Raw genomic sequence first — 21,051 nt, 5'->3', positions numbered from 1 at the left:
TGGACTGTAATGACGGAGTATGGGAAACTCTGCATTAAGGGAATGGTTTACCTGTATGGTGCTACATAATTTGAGAAACAAATGTGCCTGTAAAAATGGTTGAACTCTATTATGTTGTACCATTCATCAACTTACTTTAGTGTTCTTGGCTGATAAAAAGAACACAATTTCGTATAATGTTGCAGCGTATCATTACTGCCCTACGCCCTGACTGATTTCTTCTTTGACTTAAGCCAGTGGTTCCCTCATGGCACTTGCAGGAGTGCCTCAGGTTGGTGGTCCAGTACAAATAATATTATTTTTAGTCAGTGTGATAGGTAAAACCTGTGCTGGCTGTTGCCAGTCAAAAAATATGTGGACAAAAAAACGCGAAGCCCTGTCAACCACCAAATGACTGAACCTAAAGGTGAAATATAAGAACAATTTACTTCATTTAAGTTTTGCTGAATTTCTCAATAAGGAACTTTTGTCCCAGGGGTGCCGTGGAAAAAATGCTGATACTCTAGGCAGGGCCGAAACTAGGATATCTGTCACCTGGTGCAAGGCAGCAATTTTGCGCCCCCTCCCTTCCTGTACCTGAAGTTTGTCCTTGCTCCTCCATAAAGCAGTGCACTACTCAGACGTCCTTGGTATAGTGACTTACATTATTCCACACACCATAATGCCCATTACACATTATGTCACACACTGTAATGCCTATTACCAAAGCACCACTTACATATTTGCCCGACACCATTTTATACCCCACAGTAAGGCTTCTAATTACTTTAAAATTACCTGCTCGTTGTCAGGGGTTGCATGCTCATTGCCATGGGGTTACATGCTCATTGACAGGCGGTTTATGCTCGTTGCCATGGGGTTTATGCTTTTTGCTAGGGGGTTTATGCTCGTTGCAATGGGGTTTATGCTTCTTGCCATGGGGTTTCATGCTCGTTGCCAGGGGGGGTTTATGCTCATTGCCAGGGGGTTTATGCTCATTGTCAGGGGATTTCACGGGGGAAGATGCAGCTTTCAGCATCTTCTCCCGGCAGCGCCAGCGTTCCCGGTGCCGGGAATGCTGTGTGCATTGCGCTGGCCTAGCAGACACTAGAGATCTAGTAGGACCTCTAGCATCTGTCTCCTCCATGCAGACGGCTAGTCCGCATGGAATTTGCTGAAAACGGCCATCCAAAAATGGCCGCCGCCTAGCAGGAGACAGACACTAGAGGGCCAGTAAGGACTTCTAGTATTTGTCTCCTCTTTGGCGGCGGCCATTTTTGGATGGCCGTTTTCTGAGTCTGCAGCCCCCAAGCCACCTCGAGTCAGCTTTTTTCACCCCCTGCAATCCGGCACCCGGTGCACGTGCACCTCTAGCCCCCCTAGTTGCGGCCCTGCTCTAGGGTGCCGTGATTCAAAAAAGTTTGGGAACCACTGACTTAAGCTAAACTTTTATCTTATGTTCTTTCTAAAACATATTATAAAGTGATGTCTGGAAAGTGAACACACTAAAACATACAGACGTGTCCTCCCTCGTTGTTGCTCAGGTCACGTCATACAGGCGTCTTAGTCGTGTTCTGAAATACCGTGAAAGGTAGACAGTGAGACACGACTGAATCCATGACATGCAATACACAGCTTAATCACTGGGTGGCCAGTGCTCCACTGATGAAAACAACACAACTGAATACAATAGCAGTGGATATGGCACTACAGTATACAGTAGGAAGCCCTAACAGGCATGCCAATCATGTACTGCTCTTGGACGTAGCCGCTATAAAGGTGCAGATATAGAGCATGGCACACCACCATAATAGCAGAGCACGGGGGGTTTCTATGTCAAAGTCACAAACTTGACTGCTAATATGTTGCAAGCACAGTCTTTAATCAAATTACATGTTTTCATAATGAGATTTGAACTATAGCTAAATGCTCTAACAGATTGCAGTATAGTATCTTATTGCTTGCAATAATGGCGCAGACAGCGATCTATTTTTTTTAGCTGCCACTGTGTACTAACTACACTCATTTACTATACTGTACTTAATTTCTATTTTGCAGTGATGTGCATCAGGGTGCATTTGTTTTAATTATGTATATACAGTATATCAATAGTTCACTTGCAGAGCAATCTAAAATTAACATTTTAAATATATACTGTATATAATATAATATTGATAGCAAAATAATATTCAAAATTATTCTTCAATGCCTCAATCCTCAGCAGGAATCAAACCCCAGTTGAAGGGCATGTTAAGCATTCAACATACCACTTTGCCACAGAAGCCAACTATGCAGGTGCTGCACATCTGCCTACCTGATGGCCCTTAGTATTCTCACTGTTATTGCATAGGGGCCTGTGCAGTATGAGGAGCTTGCGCTTTGAATAAGGCCGCTGTCTCTGTGCCATAATTGCAAGTACTGTACTGTAAGCTGTATATGTCAGCATTTAACTAGATTACAAGTCTCATCATGAGCAGGGCTGGCTCTAGGGGTGTTCGACCAGTGCAGTTTAACAGGGGTGCCACCCATAGAGGGCTCACCCTTCCCCAACATCCTGATTTCAGCGGGACAGTATTGTCCCGCTATTCCATCCATGGGATGAAGTGGCCCGCGGATGGTGAAATCGGGAGGTTAGGGACCCCCACCGCAGCAGCGGTTCCGGACCCCGGAGTCTGAATGGATTCTACACGCAGCATCCATCCATGCAGGTACGCCTCCAAATAACGTCACATAGGGGAACCCTGCAGCCAGCACTGATCATGAGACCATCTAATTTTATTAGAGACTGCGCATGCAACATATACACTGTCAGGTTTGTGACTTTTACGCAGGAAAAACAGTACTGCAAATTTATAGTAGGGATGTGCAGGCTCGGATAGGTTCGAGTTTGCACGTGGAGTTCGGATTTTTCCCTCCAAAAAAACGGAACTCAGAAAGAGGCAAAACGTCATCTTGCACGGACGAACATAATCATTCCTGGACAAAATTCCAGGAATGATGATGTTCGTCCGTGCAAGATGACGTTTTGCCTCTTTCTGAGTTCCGTTTTTTTGGAGGGAAAAATCCAAACTCCATGTGCAAACTCGAACCTATCCGAGCCTGCACATCCCTAATTTATAGCGTCTTCTTCCATAAGCAGCAGATCTGTTTACACCGTACAGTAGGTGATTGACCTGCCTATCAGTCATTGCTATACTGTAGTGATTTCACACATGCGCAATGACATTTAGCAAAAGCGATATCTGGAGGATGTAAACCAGTATTGTAATCTTTGGCATGTCTCAGTACACTGTGAGGCAACTGAATACGCTATGCTGCAACCGAATATGTTACATTGTACCTTGATGCGTGTGTATGAGATGCGACTTGCTAGTTGCACTACATGTCATTTGGACTCTAGACGAGCAGTGACACCTCTCTACCTCCCATTGTCCATTAGGACAGTCCAGATTTTGGAGGTATTCCAATGCAAGTAGCAAAAAGGTAATCTGCTGGGGGGTGTATAGTCATGCTTACCCGGGGGGCATCGTTATGTCCACAAAGACAGAAGAGAAGGAAGCAGCTGTACGGACAGCAGGGATATAGGGCACCAGCACGTAGGAGCAGTAGGCATGAGCAACAAACAGGTGAGTCTCCGTAGTGGCAGGGTAACCGGCGGTCGGCCATTACAAGCCTTAACCCGGCTTACCCCCACTTAGACGCCAGCGTCAGTCCGAAAGTGCCGAACACTGGGGGACATGTGCAATGAGGCGAACCTAAGAGAGAGAGAGAGATTGAGCCAGGTCCGGAGCCCCTGAAGAGACCCGTGCCGTTAGCCCTCGGCATAAGTGTGCTGTCTGACCCCTTGTACCGTTGCATGTGCACCAACAGAATCCTTTCCTACATTTTTTTGGTTTGAAAGCGGAACACCGCTTAGTCTTCATTTTTATGTTATTCATCAATTTAACTTTGAGTATATCAAAACTTGCACCAATTGCTTGAGTGACATTTATCTTCACATGTGGATCCTATTCATTCAATCGGACTAATAAGTGAGCCTGGACGCATTACTCATAACTCGCATGATAATGGCCCCAATTTGTTATATGGCAACATATACATATATAATTTTTCTCCTTTTGGAACAAGTTCCAGAGAGCATAATACCAGCCATTATTTTAAATTGGTTGTTGACCTTTATTGACTGCACCTATGTTTAGTGGCAATACCGGCATAAGTTTTTTTTTATTTAATTATTTTATCAAAGTGCCTTAGTATATTTAATATTTTCTGTGTATTCATAAAATCTGTATTTACAAGTAATCAGTTATCAGGTAATTAGACCATCATATTTAAGCTGTCTGTTTTCCCACCACTCATCATATATTTTTCCATTATATCACATGAGATAAGCGCAGCACTTTTTCTCTATATGCTTAGAGTTAGATGATCTCATGGAAGTTCTTAATTGTTATTATTTATTAATGTGTTACCATGGGCCTGATTCAGACCCGGTCGCAAGCGCTGAGCGCTCGCAACGGGGTCGATGGTGGCCCACAGCACATGCGCACGACGGAGCCGTCGCCGTCGTGCGCATGCGCGAGACCCGGCTATCGACGGGCAATCCGTCACTCCGGGTCTCGCACCAAAGGGGGTGAGCTGTCGATGTTGAGTGACAGCTCGCCCCCTTTGGTGGGCGGCTGCCCAAATGGAGGCGTTTCCATGAGAACACCTGCCGTTTGGGGGCGGCCCCACTGACATCACGAGTGACGTCAGTGGAGAGATTCCGGCTCTATTAGAGCCGAAATCTCTCTGGGGCTTGCGGCCACGAGACCCTACCACAAGGGTCTCGTTGCAAGCCCGATGGTCGCGATGGTCTTGACCATCGCGACCATCATCATGGCCGCTCGCAATCGCTGTGGGTTGTCACCCACAGCTATGCGAGCGGCCAAGAGGCCGATCCAAAAAAAAAAGCCCGGCCCTGATTCAGAGCGAGCGGCTCTGAATCAGGCCCTATGTTGTAATGTTTCACTTCTGATACGATTCCTTATGCATTGGAAAAGTGTTTTCATGGTGGTTATTTGGACTTGAATTCTCATTACAGACAGCTGTTTGTTTTAATTGTTATGGTGACAGGTAGGTTCACATTCATTATCGCTGACAAGCTGTGCGGCAACTTCACTTGGTGATATGTACTTAAGGTGTGTTTTGTTATCACTGCTGATCAATATTGATGCAGCAATTAGGACAGATTGTAGGGGATAAAAATTGGTGAGCAGATAGTCAGATAGTAGAAGATTGCAGTGGTCAAGGCAGCAGGAGATAATGAGAGAAGAGATTTGTTTTTTTCTAACATTCTTACTGAGAAAGGGGCTGGAACCAGTGTTTGAGAACTCAGCGCATAGCACAGCGAGTAATTCAGGTAATCAGTAGCCTGTCTGGAATTTGCTAATGGATGCTGTAGTGTAGTACAATTATCAGAGCTGGGTCAAACCCTCAAAGAGGAACTTAGATCCAGCACCTAGTTGCCAAAAACCAGAATGAACATTCGTAGCAGAGACTCAGCACAAACCCCAACACTCTAGGAGAAAACCCACAGGGAAACAACCACCATCAAGGTACACATGGTATGGTGAGTAGTGAGTTCCAGAGTAGGTCAGGTGCTGCAATGCTGAGTAAAAGCAATATGATGCAGGACAGGAGTAAACTGAAGTATAGTGACATTACTTGAACCTGCAATGAGCAAGGTAGCTGGAATGGAATTGAAGGCTTATAAAGGGCTGGGACCGGAGGTATCTGCAGAGTAGCCAGAGTGTAACTGGAAGCTTGTACCGGACTGGGAAAAAAAGTAACTGCAGAGTAGCCAGAGTGTAACTGGAAGCTTGTACCGGACTGGGAAAAAAAGTAACTGCAGAGTAGCCAGAGTGGAACAGGAAGCTTGTACCGGACTGGGACTGGAAGTAACTGCAGAGTAGCCAGAGTGTAACTGGAAGCCTGTACCGGACTGGGACTGGAAGTAACTGCAGAGTAGCCAGAGTGTAACTGGAAGCTTGTACCGGACTGGGAAAAAAGTAACTGCAGAGTAGCCAGAGTGGAACAGGAAGCTTCTACCGGACTGGGACTGGAAGTAACTGCAGAGTAGCCAGAGTGGAACAGGAAGCTTGTACCGGACTGAGACTGGAAGTAACTTGAGAGTAGCTGGAGTGGAACCAGAGACTTGAACCGGATCGGTACCAGAGTTGGAGCAGCAGAGTAATCAGAACGGACTGGGAGTCTCGAACTAGATTGGGACCGGAGGTAGAGCAGCAGAGTAACCAGAGTGGACCCAGAGATAGAGCAAGAGTCAGCCGGGGTGGAACCACAGGCTTGTACCTCAGTGGGACCGGAGATAGCAGCAGCCAGTCATAGTGAGACCGCAGGCTTGAACTGGAATTAAAGAATTAAGTATGTCTATATTTCTCTATATATATTTCTGTATGCATTTTATGTACAGTATATCTCCTTTTTATTGGAATATAAGTTTAAGATATATATTTTGATATAGGTTTGGATAATTTGCAGGTATACTAACTTCAAGGAGACACAGGTGGAACACATGAAAGCTGTGGCTCATACGCAGTGGTGCCCAACCAGTGAAACTAATGTAATCAGATGGAACGCAAGGAAGTGCCTATGACACTCTCCCAGTAAGCCAAGCCCCTTCCCTCTTCCCCTTCCCATCTCGCAATGAGGTCGGGACATACATTGATGATATAGGCACATCCCCATGATATAAACCGGGAATAACGGAGCTATGATCCACACTTCTGAGGAAGCCGCTGACAAGTCACATAGGCGAAGAAACGCGTAAAGGACTGCGATCCTTAAACTACCAGCTGGCACATCCCTTCTTCCATTGCAAAGGAGCTTTGTGAGTAACAAAAGCTGATTGAAGTGCAGTGGATGATTTTTACTTGTAAGTTATTATTTCTGCATCTACTATGCTTCCTAATCAACTATGCATGCATGTTAACAAACGCTAGGAACTTTTTGCATGGCCGTTCTAAGGGCCTGATTCAGACCCGGACGCTATGCTGCGCTCACTCGCATTGAGCAATTTTTCGCAATCTGCGCATGCGTATGAGTCGCAATGAGCGTGCGCGAACCAGTCAGTGCGATAGGAAAGTGCTCGCCCGTAGCCCACAGTCGGGCCACTATTTTAAGTGACAGATAGTGCCGTTTGTGGGTGGTAACAGGGGAAGGTGCTTGAAACGGGGGTGAGGATGTGCGAATGCAGGCGTGCCCGACCGTCAGAACGGCATTTAATGGGTGCGCGTAATTAGCAAAGTACCGTCATTACACACGTGACTGGGTTGTATTTTAGCCAGAACTGCTTGCAATGTTGTGGTAGGAAACGGCTACCACAAGCACTGCGAGCAGCTGCGATGGCTCTCGATGTTCCCGATTAATCCCACAACTGCCGGAGATGATGTGTGTTGCGAGTGTCAAAAGGGCATCGTTATACAGGCAGGAGCGCATAGTGCGGCCGCTCGCTATTACTTAGTGGGCGGCTTTACACGACGCAGTGAGAGGACATGATTTAAATAGCCGGCCCCTTTTAGCCAGCGAGCGGACGCAAATCGCAAATAGTCTGAATCAGGCCCTAACTAAGATCTGAAAAGATCTCCACCCTTACAAACAGACTGCTTTTCTCCTACTTTGCTTGCTTAAGGACTTAATAATTTGTTTTACCATCTGCAATAACAACTTGGGCTGACTGCTCTATGAATATGCTTGACTGACTAAAGATTGCTGAAAATCAAACGATTTATCCTCAAGCTGTTTTTAATCATATTCTCAGCTGATCCTCTATATATCCTATGTGTCATGTATTAGTGAAATAAGGATTTCAAACAACCATAGGAAAGCTATTTAGAAGGATCTGTATCAAGGATACTACTGATTTCAAAAGCACATATGTCTTTGATCAATCATTAGTTTAAAGTCTGATGTTTAAGTGTTTACTTATTATGATGTATTATTAAATTATAAAATTGTGGTTACACCGGCCGATGTTTTTGATTAGATTATTGATATCTTTTATTTATATATTTTTTATTATATAATTTTTATTATTTTTAATATTATGAAATTTTCAGTAATTAGCACTGTCTAGTCTTTTTTTGCATTGAACTGGAGTGGGACCGGAGATAGCAGCAGCCAGTCGGAGTGGGACTGCAGGCTTGGACCAGAATGAGACCGGTGAGAGTATCAGTAGTAGAGCTGGACTGGAACTGGTACTTGAACACAGGCTGGTCGGTGCAGGTCGGTGCAGGTTGGAAGCAGCATACAGCAAAGGGATGCAGAATTAATGCAGTAACTCATAGGCAGCAGCTTACAGGAATCCAGCTGCGTAGGTTCAGGTGGTGGATCAGAGGTAGCATTTACTCACTTGTGAGTGAGATCACTGGGAGGAAAAGAACCACATTGTTAAAAACAAGGTGCTTGTGTCAGGTGCAGGCTTAAATAGGGCGCTCTTGTCAGAGATAGGCTGAAGTGGTCATGTGAGCACAAGAGACAGGTAGAGACTGGATACTGGTGCTCACCTGATCAGAGACAACATGGCTGCACCCATGAACCTCAGGAAATAGCATGACAGTGCTCTGGAACAAGATAGCCCACCTTGGTAAAGCACCACCGGACATGGTAAGAGTAATTAAGTCTCGGTTTTTGTGACAATTAGCAATGAAACAATGCCCCCCCCTCTCTCACCAATTTATCTTAGATCTGTCTGTTGTTGCTGTACATGTATTTGGGTTAGTAGGACTGGTTTCTCACTGGTGCTAGGAAAATACCAGTGACATTGCATGTCGTATGCAATTGCATTTGGCATTTAGTGGTAACCAGCGATTGCAATTACAGTCAGGTATGGTAGTCAAAGCAGGATACTGCCTTTTTTTGCCACCACCAGTCCAAACTGAGGGCCTGATTCAGCTAAGAACGCAGTTGTTTATACCCAAGCAATTGGGCGATTGTTGCGTTATGCGCATGTGTATGCATCGCAGTGTGCGTGCGCGAACCAATCATTGCGATCGCAGTGTCTACGCAGACCCATCGCACAGTGATTGACAGGAAGTGCCGTTTGTGGGTGGTGATGGGGGAGTGATCAGGAGAACGCAGGCGTGCCAGTGCGTTTTAACGCTGTTACATGGGCGTGCATAAATTATCCACTGCGATACCATATGCAGCCTGAGGCATCATAGCGTGCGCTGAAGTAAGCAATTACTGAGTGAGGTCTGGCCTGCCTTAATTGTGCGTTTGGGTCCAATGGTACTCGATTGTACCTATATTTTTGCAGTCTTGCCAACCATTACAGATGTGTGTAAGGTAAAGTGGGCGTCCTCATGTAGTGCTGCGGCAGCATTGCGATCTCTATGGATTAGCATACTATCGCATTGAACTGCGTGCGTACGCTATATTGCATACCATAATGAATCAGGCCCTGAGATAGTGACACCTTTGCTTTTGGATGGTTCAATGAACACTAACTTTGTTTAAGGCACAAAATTATAAAAAATATTGTATAAAATGACCTGCAGGCTGTGTGTACAAGGTGTATATAAAACATAAATGCATTCTGTGTTTAGATTTGGGCCCCATTCCCAAGATATCTCATTATGATATGCAGATATTCCAAATTATGGAATATTCCGATATCCAAAATACCCCTGATCCCAAGCATTTTGGATATGGGAGACTCAACCTATAGTAACAAAGTTATTCATCTAGAATGGAACTTTAAACTGAGTGAATTATTACAATTCTGTTACAAATGTAAATAGATTTACTGGCTTGTGAAAGTAAGAAACTCAAATTCATAGTTCTTTCTTTATGTGAAAATAGATGCTGTTCAGCTGCTGATGCTGGAATTTCTGAGATTTCATTCATATTAAGATAGTGTCAGCATTTCATATTGTATATTGACAAACAATGCTTTTAAAATTGATAGTTTTTCTATTAAAAAAAAGGAAGTTGGTGCCATTTACCCCCTGCATGCGGCAATGCTGTGCGCACCTGAAAAGGATGTGGCCTAATTTCCATAGACCACGATGATGTTATTTGGGGTCGTGCCCATATGGCACGCTTTCCATTTTACGGGGGTGAGCCCAGCACTCCGTCAGCAGCTGGGCGCGTACCCCAGCCATCTCCAAGCACTGAATCTATGGGCCTGATTCAGACCCGGACGCTATGCTGCGCTCCCTCGCATTGAGCGATTTTTCACAATCTGCGCATGCGTCGCAATGTATGTGTGCAGACCAGTCATGGCGATGGGAAAATGCTCATCCATAGCCCGCAGTTGGGCCGCTATTTTGAATGACAGATAGTGCCGTTTGTGGGTGGTAACAGGGGAAGGTGCTTGTAAACGGGGATGTGGATGTGCAGGCGTGTCTGACCGTCAGTACGGCATTTAATGGGCGTGCATAATTAGCAAAGTAGCGTCATTACACACGTGACTGGTGATAAAAGGCTACCACAAGCGCTGCGAGCAGCTCCGATGGCTCTCGATGTTCCCTATTAATCCTACAACTGCCGGAGATGATGTGTGTTGCGAGTGGCAAAGGGGCGTCTTATACAGGTGCGAGCGCATAGTGTGGCCGCTCGCTATTGCTTAGTGGGCGGCTTTACGTGACGCAGTGCAAGCACATGATTTAAATAGCCGGCCCCTTTTAGCCAGCGAGCGGACGCAAATAGAGTCCGGGTCTGAATCAGGCCCTATGCCCACGGACAGAATAGCGGAACAGTGCCCAAAAAATTGGACTGTCCCGCTAAAATTGGGATGGTTGGGAGGACTGCGCCCTCTATGTGGTGGTGCCCCTGTTAGACCGCACTGGTCGAATGACCCAAGAGCCGGCCTTGGAAATCAGGTCAATAATAGTAGTACACAGAAAGGTCTATTACTAAACCAGTGTTGGCAATCAGAACAAGGGTCTATGGGCCTAAATCAGAGTTGAACACTATGCTGATGATTTCACAAATTGAGCAATTTTTTGCCACTGCGCAAGCATCTGAGTCGCACTTGCAATGCACCAAAGTACATCGATGTAGACGCACGCTGCAAGTCTTTATTCGCAGTGTAATTGACAGGCAGGGAGCATTTGTGGCGGTGACAGGGAGTGTCAGCTAAAAACACAGGTGTGTATCGACTGTTTCGGAAGCTTGTCACATCCTGTATCTGCGATCCCATACATATTTAATATGTCTCCGGCATCTCAGTTATGGCAGATATTCTGGTTGACCATAAACTCACTCAAGGAGTCGATGTTTGCCTGATCTGCGCCTGATGCTGAGTTTGTGTACGCAGTTGCGTACAGTTTCGATGGCTCAGATCGGCATCTCAGTACAAGTGCTGGCCCCTGCTGCATCAGCATTTTATCGCACATCCACAGCTATAAAAGTCACAGCTGTGGGAGCACTAGGTACAACTCTGATTCAGGCCTTATGTAAAAATTGAGCACCCAAATTATTAATAAATATCCCAAAACAAGAAAAAGTCAAATTTGTCAGAGTTTCACAACGGTCACTGGAAACACAAACAAATCCCTATTAGTCAGATGGCAAGTGTCAATCTGGGATCTTAAACAAGTGAAATGATTACATGCTGAGTCAGACACACCCACAGAGACAGCTGTGTAAGCCCATATAGATGCAGCAGCAGGCAGGGTGCATACGTCTCACCCATATAGGTGTGCCCAACCCATGCAGGACCCTTATATAAACTTTCCAGTTTGAATAAGTTTTAAACTCTCTTTCCTTGCTACACACATGCCTTCCATAAACCCAGCAGCTGCTATTGTCACCTTATACATTAACTGTGACCTAAAACGCTGGTGCGAAATGTTATTCACCGTGAACCAAACACAGCCTGAGAGGTCATACAAGTGACAACTAGGGAAGAGAGATGTAGGTGATAATTTTCAGTGATACACTGTACTTTTTATACAAGGCATTTAGGGTGCCAGGAATGGAGGCATGAGATAACTTTATATTGAAATAAGTATAACTTTGGATTTGAACTAACCTTTGAAACATAGATTGAACATTTTGGATGTGAGGTCTCTAAATGAAACTAGATCTGTGATTTAAAGTGCAAAAAGTACACATTCTGTATGGGTGTGCGACATTTGTATATCTGTGTACGACTGAGGCTGGATCTGTGTGAGAAGTGCTATGATAAAGGGCCCAGGCTTTTTTTCATGCCAAGTCCCGTTGTGCTTCATCTACGTGATTAAAACTCATATCTGTATGGTTAAAGCTGCATCCCAGCATTTGTAGTACACTGTGAGCCTGATTCAGACCCGGGTCGATGGTGGCCCACAGCGCATGCACACGACGGAGCCGGCTCCGTCGTGAGCATGCGCGAGACTCGGCTAGCGACGGGCACTCCGTCGCTCCGGGTCTCACACCAAAGGGGGCGAGCTGTCGATGTTGAGAGACAGCTCGCCCCGTTTGGTGGGCGGGCCGGGGGGAGGTGGCTGCCAAAACAGAGGCATTCCCATGAGAACACCTGCCGTTTGGGAGCGGCCCCACTGACATCACTGACATCTGTTAGAGCCGAAAGCTCTCTGGGGCTTGCGATGGGCGAGACCCTAACACAAGGGTCTAATCGCAAGCCCGATGGTCGCGATGGTCTTGACAATCGCAACCATCATCCTGGCCGCTCGCAATAGCTCCAAAAAAAAAAAAAAGTCCAGCCCTGATTCAGAGCGAGTGGCTCTGAATCAGGCCCTGAGAGTGGTGTTTTGTTGCATCTGTGATGTGTATAAGATGTAACACTATAAGAAAAAGACAATATGCTACAGCTATTGGAGTGGCTCAGATGTGGCAAGTGTCTTACCCGGTAGGGTGTATGGACGCTAGGTGTTTGAAGATGCATCTGTATGGTAAAAAACCTCTTACGTCCCCAAATAACATCATCATGGTCTATGGAAATTAGGCCATGTCCTTTTCAGGTGCATGCAGCGTCGCCGCACGCAGGGGGTAAATGGCATCAACTTCCTTTTTTTATAGAAAAAACTATCAATTTTAAAAGCATTGTTTGTCAATATACAGTATGAAATGCTGACACTATCTTAAGATGAATGAAATCTCAGAAATTCCAGCATCAGCAGCTGAACAGCATCTATTTTCACATAAACAAATCCAGAAACTATTGGTGCATACACACGGTCCAACTTGCTCGATCATCCATATCGTTGAATGTTTTTTTCTACTTTAAAAATGAATGATATCGTTGAACGATTTCATCAACGATCATGAACGATATCTGACAGTATTTAAATGATGATATCGACCAAGTTGGCCTGCATGTACGGTCGACCTCAGATATCGTTGGTCGTTCAATGCAAAAAAGTCAACGATATGAACGATATAATGATAAACGATATCGTTATCGTTCACATCGTCCTGAAAAGTTGGACCGAGTTTATGCACCATATGAATTTGGATATTGAAGGTTAGATAGTTAGAAAGTTTGTTACTTTCACAAGCCAGTAAATCTATTTACATTTGTAACAGAATTGTAACAATTCACTCAGTTTAAAGTTCCATTCTAGATGAATAACTTTGTTACTACAGGTTGAGTCTCCCATATCCAAAATGCTTGGGACCAGGGGTATTTTGGATATCGGAATATTCCGTATTTCGGAATATATACATACCATAATGAGATATCTTGGGAATGGGACCCAAATCTAACCACAGAATGCATTTATGTTTTATATACACCTTATACACACAGCCTGCAGGTCATTTTATACAATGTTTGAGCCACAAAATTATTGAAAATAAAGTATTTCTACATACATGAAATAAATTTATGTTTCATATACACATTATACACATAGCCTAAAGGTAATTTTATATATTATTTTTAATAATTTTGTGCCTTAAACATAGTTTGTGTACATTCAACCATCAGAAAGCAAAGGTGTCACTTTCTCTGTCATGCTAAACAAATTCCGTATTTCAGAATATTTGCATATGGGAGACTCAGGACCTCATTCAGAGTCAGTCGAAGCGGCCGCACGGTCGTACGGATAAAGGGGCCGGATATGCAAATGATTCCCTCGCAAGTTGCGTCCCTAAGTTCGGATCAGTAGTTGGCCGACCAAGGAGAGGAAGCGGTCGGAATACAAAAAAATACGCCCCCTTCTTGTACGCATTGCATGTCATCTCCGGGCATATAAGGATTAATCGAGACCATCGGGAACCATCGGAACTGGTCGTAGAGATTAAGGTTGACCATACCCTCTCTTAAGCTCTACGATCATGTCAATGTAAAAACTTCCCAGGTCACATGTGCCATGACGTTACTTTGTTAATTATGCACTCCCATAATCCGTATGCACTCCCATAAAACGCTGTTCGCATAATTAGGCACGCCTGCGTTCGGATCTCCACTCCCCCGTTTTCAAGCACCTTCCCCTGTTACCACCCACAAACGCCTCCATCTGTCACTCAAACTACCGACCTGGCTGTGTTCAAGGAGAGACAAATTTCTGATCGTAGCAGCTAGTTTGCGCACGCGCAATGCGAACTTTTCGCATGCGCAGTATAGCGAACATCGGTGGCGTACGACCGTGCGGCCGCAATGACCGACTCTGAATGAGGTCCTCAGTCTGTATAAGAAATGTAAGCTGCAAAGAAAATAGGAAGGACCAAAGGTGTATAAATAAATAATTAATTCAAATAATTGTAATAAATGAATCAATGGCATCACGGGCCCCCAGGTCCAGGGGGGGCCTGCACTGCACACCCTGCACCCATATTATGTAAAACTTACCTCTCTGAGGTCCAGTGTTTTGCACATGTGCTGTGAGGAAATCACAGGGAAAATGGTGGCTGCGCCATTTCCCCGGTGATCTGCACAATAGATTCCAGGGACACTCTAGTGCCCAGAGTCTATTGATTCTGTGGTGGCCGGCCAGCCACGTCAGTAGGCTGCCGGGTGCCAGATTGAGAGGGAACCCGTGACGGGGGATGCACATGGGCCCCCTCCTCTCTAAAGACATCCCTGCCCAAGGTCCACTGGTACAGAGAGCCACCCGCTGGTAACCGCTGATACGGCATCACAACAAATGGCGGCTCACCAGCATTTGCTGTGGCAGAGTCGACTGAAACTTGATGAGTCTGTCTGACTCTGACCCACCAGCCATTGTCACTCAGCGTTCCTGGAGCTGTGGAACAAAATTTACATACCAGGCATAATTGTATATGAGCATCTGTGTCTAATTCGGCACTGCCAAGGCTAACCTTGGTAAAGCCACACACCGAAATGCACATCAGTGTCCTGCTGTGTCTGATACCTCATGTAGAAATTGTGAATACTACATATATATGTGTGCACTAACTTTAGGAGAACTATCCCTCGGTCTTGATACTGCAGGACCCCGGGGCGTAGCGGCTCTGAATCAGGCACAAATACTCATATACAATTATACCTCATAGAATCATATCCATATATTCTATTTAAGTGTGATTATGTGGATATATATATACTGTATTTGTGTATGTGTATATATATATATATATATATATATATATATATACAGTCAGGTGCATAAAGTAGACATCTGTACAGAGATGCAGACACACACAGTCACATTGATTCAAAATGATGCAACAAAAGTTTTTTCAGCTTTTGTCAGCAGTCACATCATCAATAAATACAAGGGAACCAGTTCCAGTGGCAGCCATACATGCCCACGCCATGACACTACCACCACCATGCTTCACTGATGAGGTGGTATGTTTTGGATCATGAGCAGTTGCTTTCCTTCTCCATATTCTTCTCTTCCCATCACTCTAGTACAAGTTGATCTTTGTCTCATCTGTCCATAGGATGTTGTTCCAGAACTGTAATGGCTTTTTTAGATGTTGTTTGGCAAACTCTAATCTGGTCTTCCTGTTTTTGTGGCTCACCAATGGTTTACATCTTGTGGTGAACTCTCTATATTCACTCTTGTGAAGTCTTCTCTTGTTTGTTGACTTTGACACATATACACCTACCTCCTGGAGAGTGTTCTTGATTTGGCCAACTGTTGTGAAGGGGCTTTTCTTCACCAGGGAAATAATTCTTCTGTCATCCACCACAGTTGTTTTCCGTGGTCTTCCGGGTCTTTTGGTGTTGCTGAGCTCTCCGGTGCGTTCTTTCTTGTTAAGAATGTTCCAAACAGTTGATTTGATGACACCTAATGTTTTTGCTATCTCTCTGATGGGTTTGTTTTGATTTTTCAGCCTAATGATGGGTTGCTTCACTGATAGTGACAGCTCGTTGGATCTCATATTGAGAGTTGACAGCAACTGATTCCAAATGCAAATGTCATACCTAGAATCAAGTCCAGACCTTTTACCTGCTTAATTGATAATGAAATAACGAGGGAATAGCCCACACCTGTCCATGAAATAGCTTTTGAGTTGATAGTCCCATTACTTTTGGCCCCTTAAAAAGTGTGAGGCACATCTAGAAACCATTGTAATTCCTACACCGTTCACCTGATTTGGATGTAATTACCCTCAAATTAAATCTGAAAATCTGCAGTTAAAGCACATCTTGTTTGTTTCATTTCAAAGCCATTGTGGTGGTGAATAGAGGCCAAAATTTGAAAATTCTGTCAATGTCCCAATATTTATGCACCTGACTGTACATACACACACAAAGAGTCGAGTCAAATTATTATGACCACCAGGTAATAGCTAGAGTAACCGCCATGTGCAGCATGGACAGCAGCTAGACCTGCTGGGAGTGACTCAACAAGGTGCTGATAGGTTGGCACAGGTATCTGGAGCCATGCTGACTGCAGTGCATCCCACAGCTGCTGGAGGGTGTGTGGTGGAGAATCCATAGAGTGAACACAATGATCGAGGTGGTCCCACAGATGCTCAATTGGGTTCAAGCCCGGGGAATTAGGCAGCCAGGGAAGTACTTGGAAGTCTTGGTCATGCTCGGCCAACCACTGTCAGACATTTCTAGCCATGTGACATGTTGCATTGTCTTGCTAGATGATCCCATCCACCTCAGGGAAGACAATCAGCATGAATGGATGTACATGCTCTGCAAGGATGGGTTCATAACCAAATCGGTTGAGGGTGCCTTCCACATGGATTGGAGGGGCCCAAAGAATGCCATGAAAACATACCATAACGCTGCCACCACTAGCTTGTGTTCTTCCAGCAATGGTTGCAGGGTGTTTGTTCTCCGGTGTTTCTCGCCTGACACAGCAACTTCCATCTGATCGATGAAACAGAAAACGTGACTCATCGGAGAAGGTAACCCTTTGCCAATCAGCGGAGGTCCACTTGCTGTACAGGTGTGAAAATTGAAGCCTTTTTCCATTAGCACATAGATGCAGTGACCGTCTGTTTGCTTCGGAGCAGGGTTAGCTGAACTGTCATTTTAGAGACACATCTGGTGGACCCCAGGTTCATTTTGAAGATGAGCTGCTCCACTGTAGTATGTCGGTCGGCCCTCATGCACCTTCGTAGCTGACGTTCACCTCTCACATCAATGGTGCTCCGCAGTTTCCATGCCAGTTATTCGCATTGGTGCCATTTGTCCAGTCACAATGCACCTTCACCCCAGCAGCACGCGAACAGTTCACAAACTGCGCTGTTTCAGAAATACTGCCACCCTTGGACTGAAAGCCAATTATCATCCCTTTTTGCATCTCGGATATATTGCCCCTTTTACCCATTACAGCAACAAGTTATATGTGTGTGCAGACCACCTATCGCACATCTTATATACCCTCCAAGCCAGCACATGGCACGTGCCATACTTCATGGGCTACGCGCTGCCAACGTCAAATGTAGGAGATGGTTCTAATAATGTGACTCGACTGTGTATATACACCATATTTGTTTTCTTCTGATTTACTTGGGGGAAGGGGGGGTGCGTCAAACTCTAACTTACCTCCGGGTGATTGGGATGAACTTACACCCCTGTAATTGAACAAAGAATTACACCTACATTACATGGTTGTGAAGACCTATATTTTAAATGTGTGGCCTCTGCAAGTAACAGAATAATGTACTGTTGGCCAAATCTTGGCTGTATTCTGTGTTGGATAATGCAATTTCTTCAGCACTGCTAGTACAGTATAAATATTACAAGGATTGGTGTCTGCATATGCTGTACAGTATATGGTGTCTGTATATTCAGCATATGAACTAGCATAGCTAGTTCATATGCTGAATATACAGTTTGGAGGAAAGTAGTTCTCGTCTTCAGAGTTTGCCCTTACTATAATAATTACTGGCTTGCTCAATAAACTAGTGTTTGCCAACTTGCCAACTACATAAGCAGGATATCAGGTACTGAAGACAAGGATTGCAGTGCTGGGCAGGTAGCTGGAAATAAATTGCTGATACAATGCTGAGTATCCCACTCCTCCTCATTATAACACAATTAAGAAAATGTAAACTGCATACAATAAAATGGAAAGTAGTTGCATCTTACAGTGACTCTTCCACCTCTTCATTTTACTTTCCAAATTACCTTATATATGCATTTTCTCTGTTATTAGAAATTTCTTAATGTGTCCCCATTTGTATTTAGATCGAAAAAGTATCTTTACATCAGTTAAAATTAAAGATGATACTAGTAATATTATTTCCAGCAGAATACCTTTATTATTTTCTCCTCCCTGTAGAACAATTTATGGTATATTTAAATAAATAAATTCTGTCGTAATAAACAATTCAGCAAATCTGAACGCCAGGTGCTGAAGTTTTGTGCTATTCAATATGTTTTATATACTTGTTTTTCACAGGGAGCAGCAATTAGGTGGTAATGGGAACATGCAAAATAAATAAACGATTTAAACTGAAACTCTGCAGATTTAAAGTTCTCTGTGTCAGGTATATTGCGGCAATTTTATCAGACATGGAAAATCTTCTCTTAGTTTCTCTTCTGATAAATACATTATAGATGTATTAATTATCAGAGAGAAAAATAGCAAATGTATAAATCCTGTATATAATCTGTGATTTTTGTATTTAATTATGTAGCCTTAGATCTAATAGGGTGCAAGCCGCAAGGTTGGCACAAAATGTCACTTGATTCTGATCAGTGTCAAAGGGCCCACTTTAGAGATGGACACAAGTCAATTTGCCAACCCAATGGACACGTCAATCATGACAATTCTGTGGGTTAGGAGGAGGGTAAACAGCTCTCTATTAAAAACCTATAACACTTTTGTCTGGAGTCTGAGACTAATCTTTGTGTGAATCTGCATACTGTATGTTTTAATGAACTGTATAGCAACTGGACGTTCGCATGTAGGATAAGAGTGCTGTGGGCATGTAGGCAGCATTGCTGCTATTCAAAGTTGTGATATGCAGAGATCTGTCCAATTTCAGAAGGATCTCTTAAGGATAGGACTGTTGAAATTATTCACCGCTATTGATGACAGCAAACTTCACAAGCGGATGGATGGGATGGGATGCAGTCTGGATACCGATGGGCACTATCCTGCCCGTCAATATCCCGACACTGCAAGCCCGACATGGGACTAAAGATAGGGGTCGAAATTCCGACACCCAGCATACTGAATGAAGGTAAGCCGGATGTATTAGCTTCTAGCCGCGGGGAGGAGGGTTAGGTTTAGGGACCCCCGGTGGGGACTTAAGGATAAGCACCCCCGCAGGAGGGTTAGGGTAGGGAAAGGGGAGTTAGGCACCACTAGGGGGGGTTAGGGTTAGGCACCCACCTGGGAGGGTTAGGTTTATGGTGCGGGGAGGAGGTGTTAAGGTTAGGCACTAACGGGGGGAAGTTAGGGTTAGGCACTAGAGGGGGAGGTTAGGGTTAGGCACCACTAAGGGAGGGTTAGGGGTAGGGTAGTGGGAGGGTTAGGGTACTTACCACCCCCTGTTGGGATTTCCCTCCTTCGGTCTTCTGGTGTCGGTATATTCAGCCGCTGGCATTGCATTCCGATTCTGGATGGGACATTGTGGTCCTATAGATGCATCTGACTCTGAATATAATATATAACTATAATAATATAGATATTTTATGTTTGTCTTTATTTGTGTATAGCTCTGAATCAGGACCTGGGTGAGTATCATATTCATTTGGCTATATGGTCAAGATGGATTTACGTACAGATGGTGAATATCAATGTTTCTTTTTTTTAACATTAATGCACTGTACAGAACAGCTTATTTTATGCCTCATTATTGTTTTTTTTATTCAACATACTGTACCTTATTATATTTGTATACATTATACTTTTGTACTTTTCTATTATTATTTTGTTGTTGTTGCATAGTTTTGAATCAAATGTTTGGAAACATCTATATAGAAACCCAACATTTACTAATATATATATTACTATATATCTAAGTCAGCGAGGCAGCAGATGGGTGGCATGCTGCTATATCTATAGAAATGTATTGTAGACTACTCATATAGAACTGTTAGATGTTTGAATACCTCTTCAGAATGGGATGCGTTCAAAATCCTGACCGCAGGGATTCCGGCACCAACATGCCTATTGCCGGAATCCCGAAGGTAAGTAGCAGGGATGGGGGAGGGTTAGGTTCCTGGGTTAGGCACTAGGGGGAGGGTTAGGATTAGGCACTAAGGGGGTAGGGTTAGATTTAGGGTGTGGGAAGGGGGAGGTTAGGTTTAGGCACTGGGGGGTGGGGGGGTTAGGGTCAGGCACCAGGGAGGGAGGGTTAGAGTAGGGAGAGGGGATGGGTTAGAATTGTGATCGTCAAGTGTCGGTGTTACAACCCTGTCGGGATGCATGCATCGGGATTCTGACCGCCACGAACCAGAGCGCTGGCATCCTGTACCCATCCCCTTCCAGTGGCAAACGCAGGATTTTGAAAGGGGGGTTTCCAAATAATTGGTTACAGACCCAATGACAAAAATGTCTAGCCAGAATAAGCCTGCAACATACACTTAATTGTGTACTTCAAGTATTTTAATAGGAGGATACTATTTATTAGATTATGCAGAGCTGTCTGCTATTCCCAGGGGTATGGAGGGGGGAGGATAATATTTATTAGATTATGCAGAGCTGTCTGCTGCATGTTATTCCAGGGGTATGG

At 44.4% G+C, this 21,051-nt stretch overlaps 1 protein-coding gene across 1 annotated transcript in view; it reads right to left on the bottom strand.

The window, feature by feature from the left end:
- The window catches only part of STXBP4 (syntaxin binding protein 4), a 275,156-nt gene that overhangs the window by 3,099 nt on the left and 251,006 nt on the right, over positions 1-21,051 (bottom strand). The window contains exon 17 of the mRNA XM_088475045.1: positions 1,496-1,553. Within this exon, the coding sequence (XP_088331171.1) occupies positions 1,520-1,553 (34 nt within the window). The 3' untranslated portion in view covers positions 1,496-1,519. The remainder of the gene's footprint in view (positions 1-1,495; positions 1,554-21,051) is intronic.

This window comes from Taudactylus pleione, unplaced genomic scaffold, assembly GCF_031769625.1.
Source record: "Taudactylus pleione unplaced genomic scaffold, aTauple2 ptg000016l, whole genome shotgun sequence".
Classification (NCBI taxonomy): Eukaryota; Metazoa; Chordata; class Amphibia; order Anura; family Myobatrachidae; genus Taudactylus; species Taudactylus pleione.
This window is presented reverse-complemented; position numbering and strand designations above follow the sequence as displayed.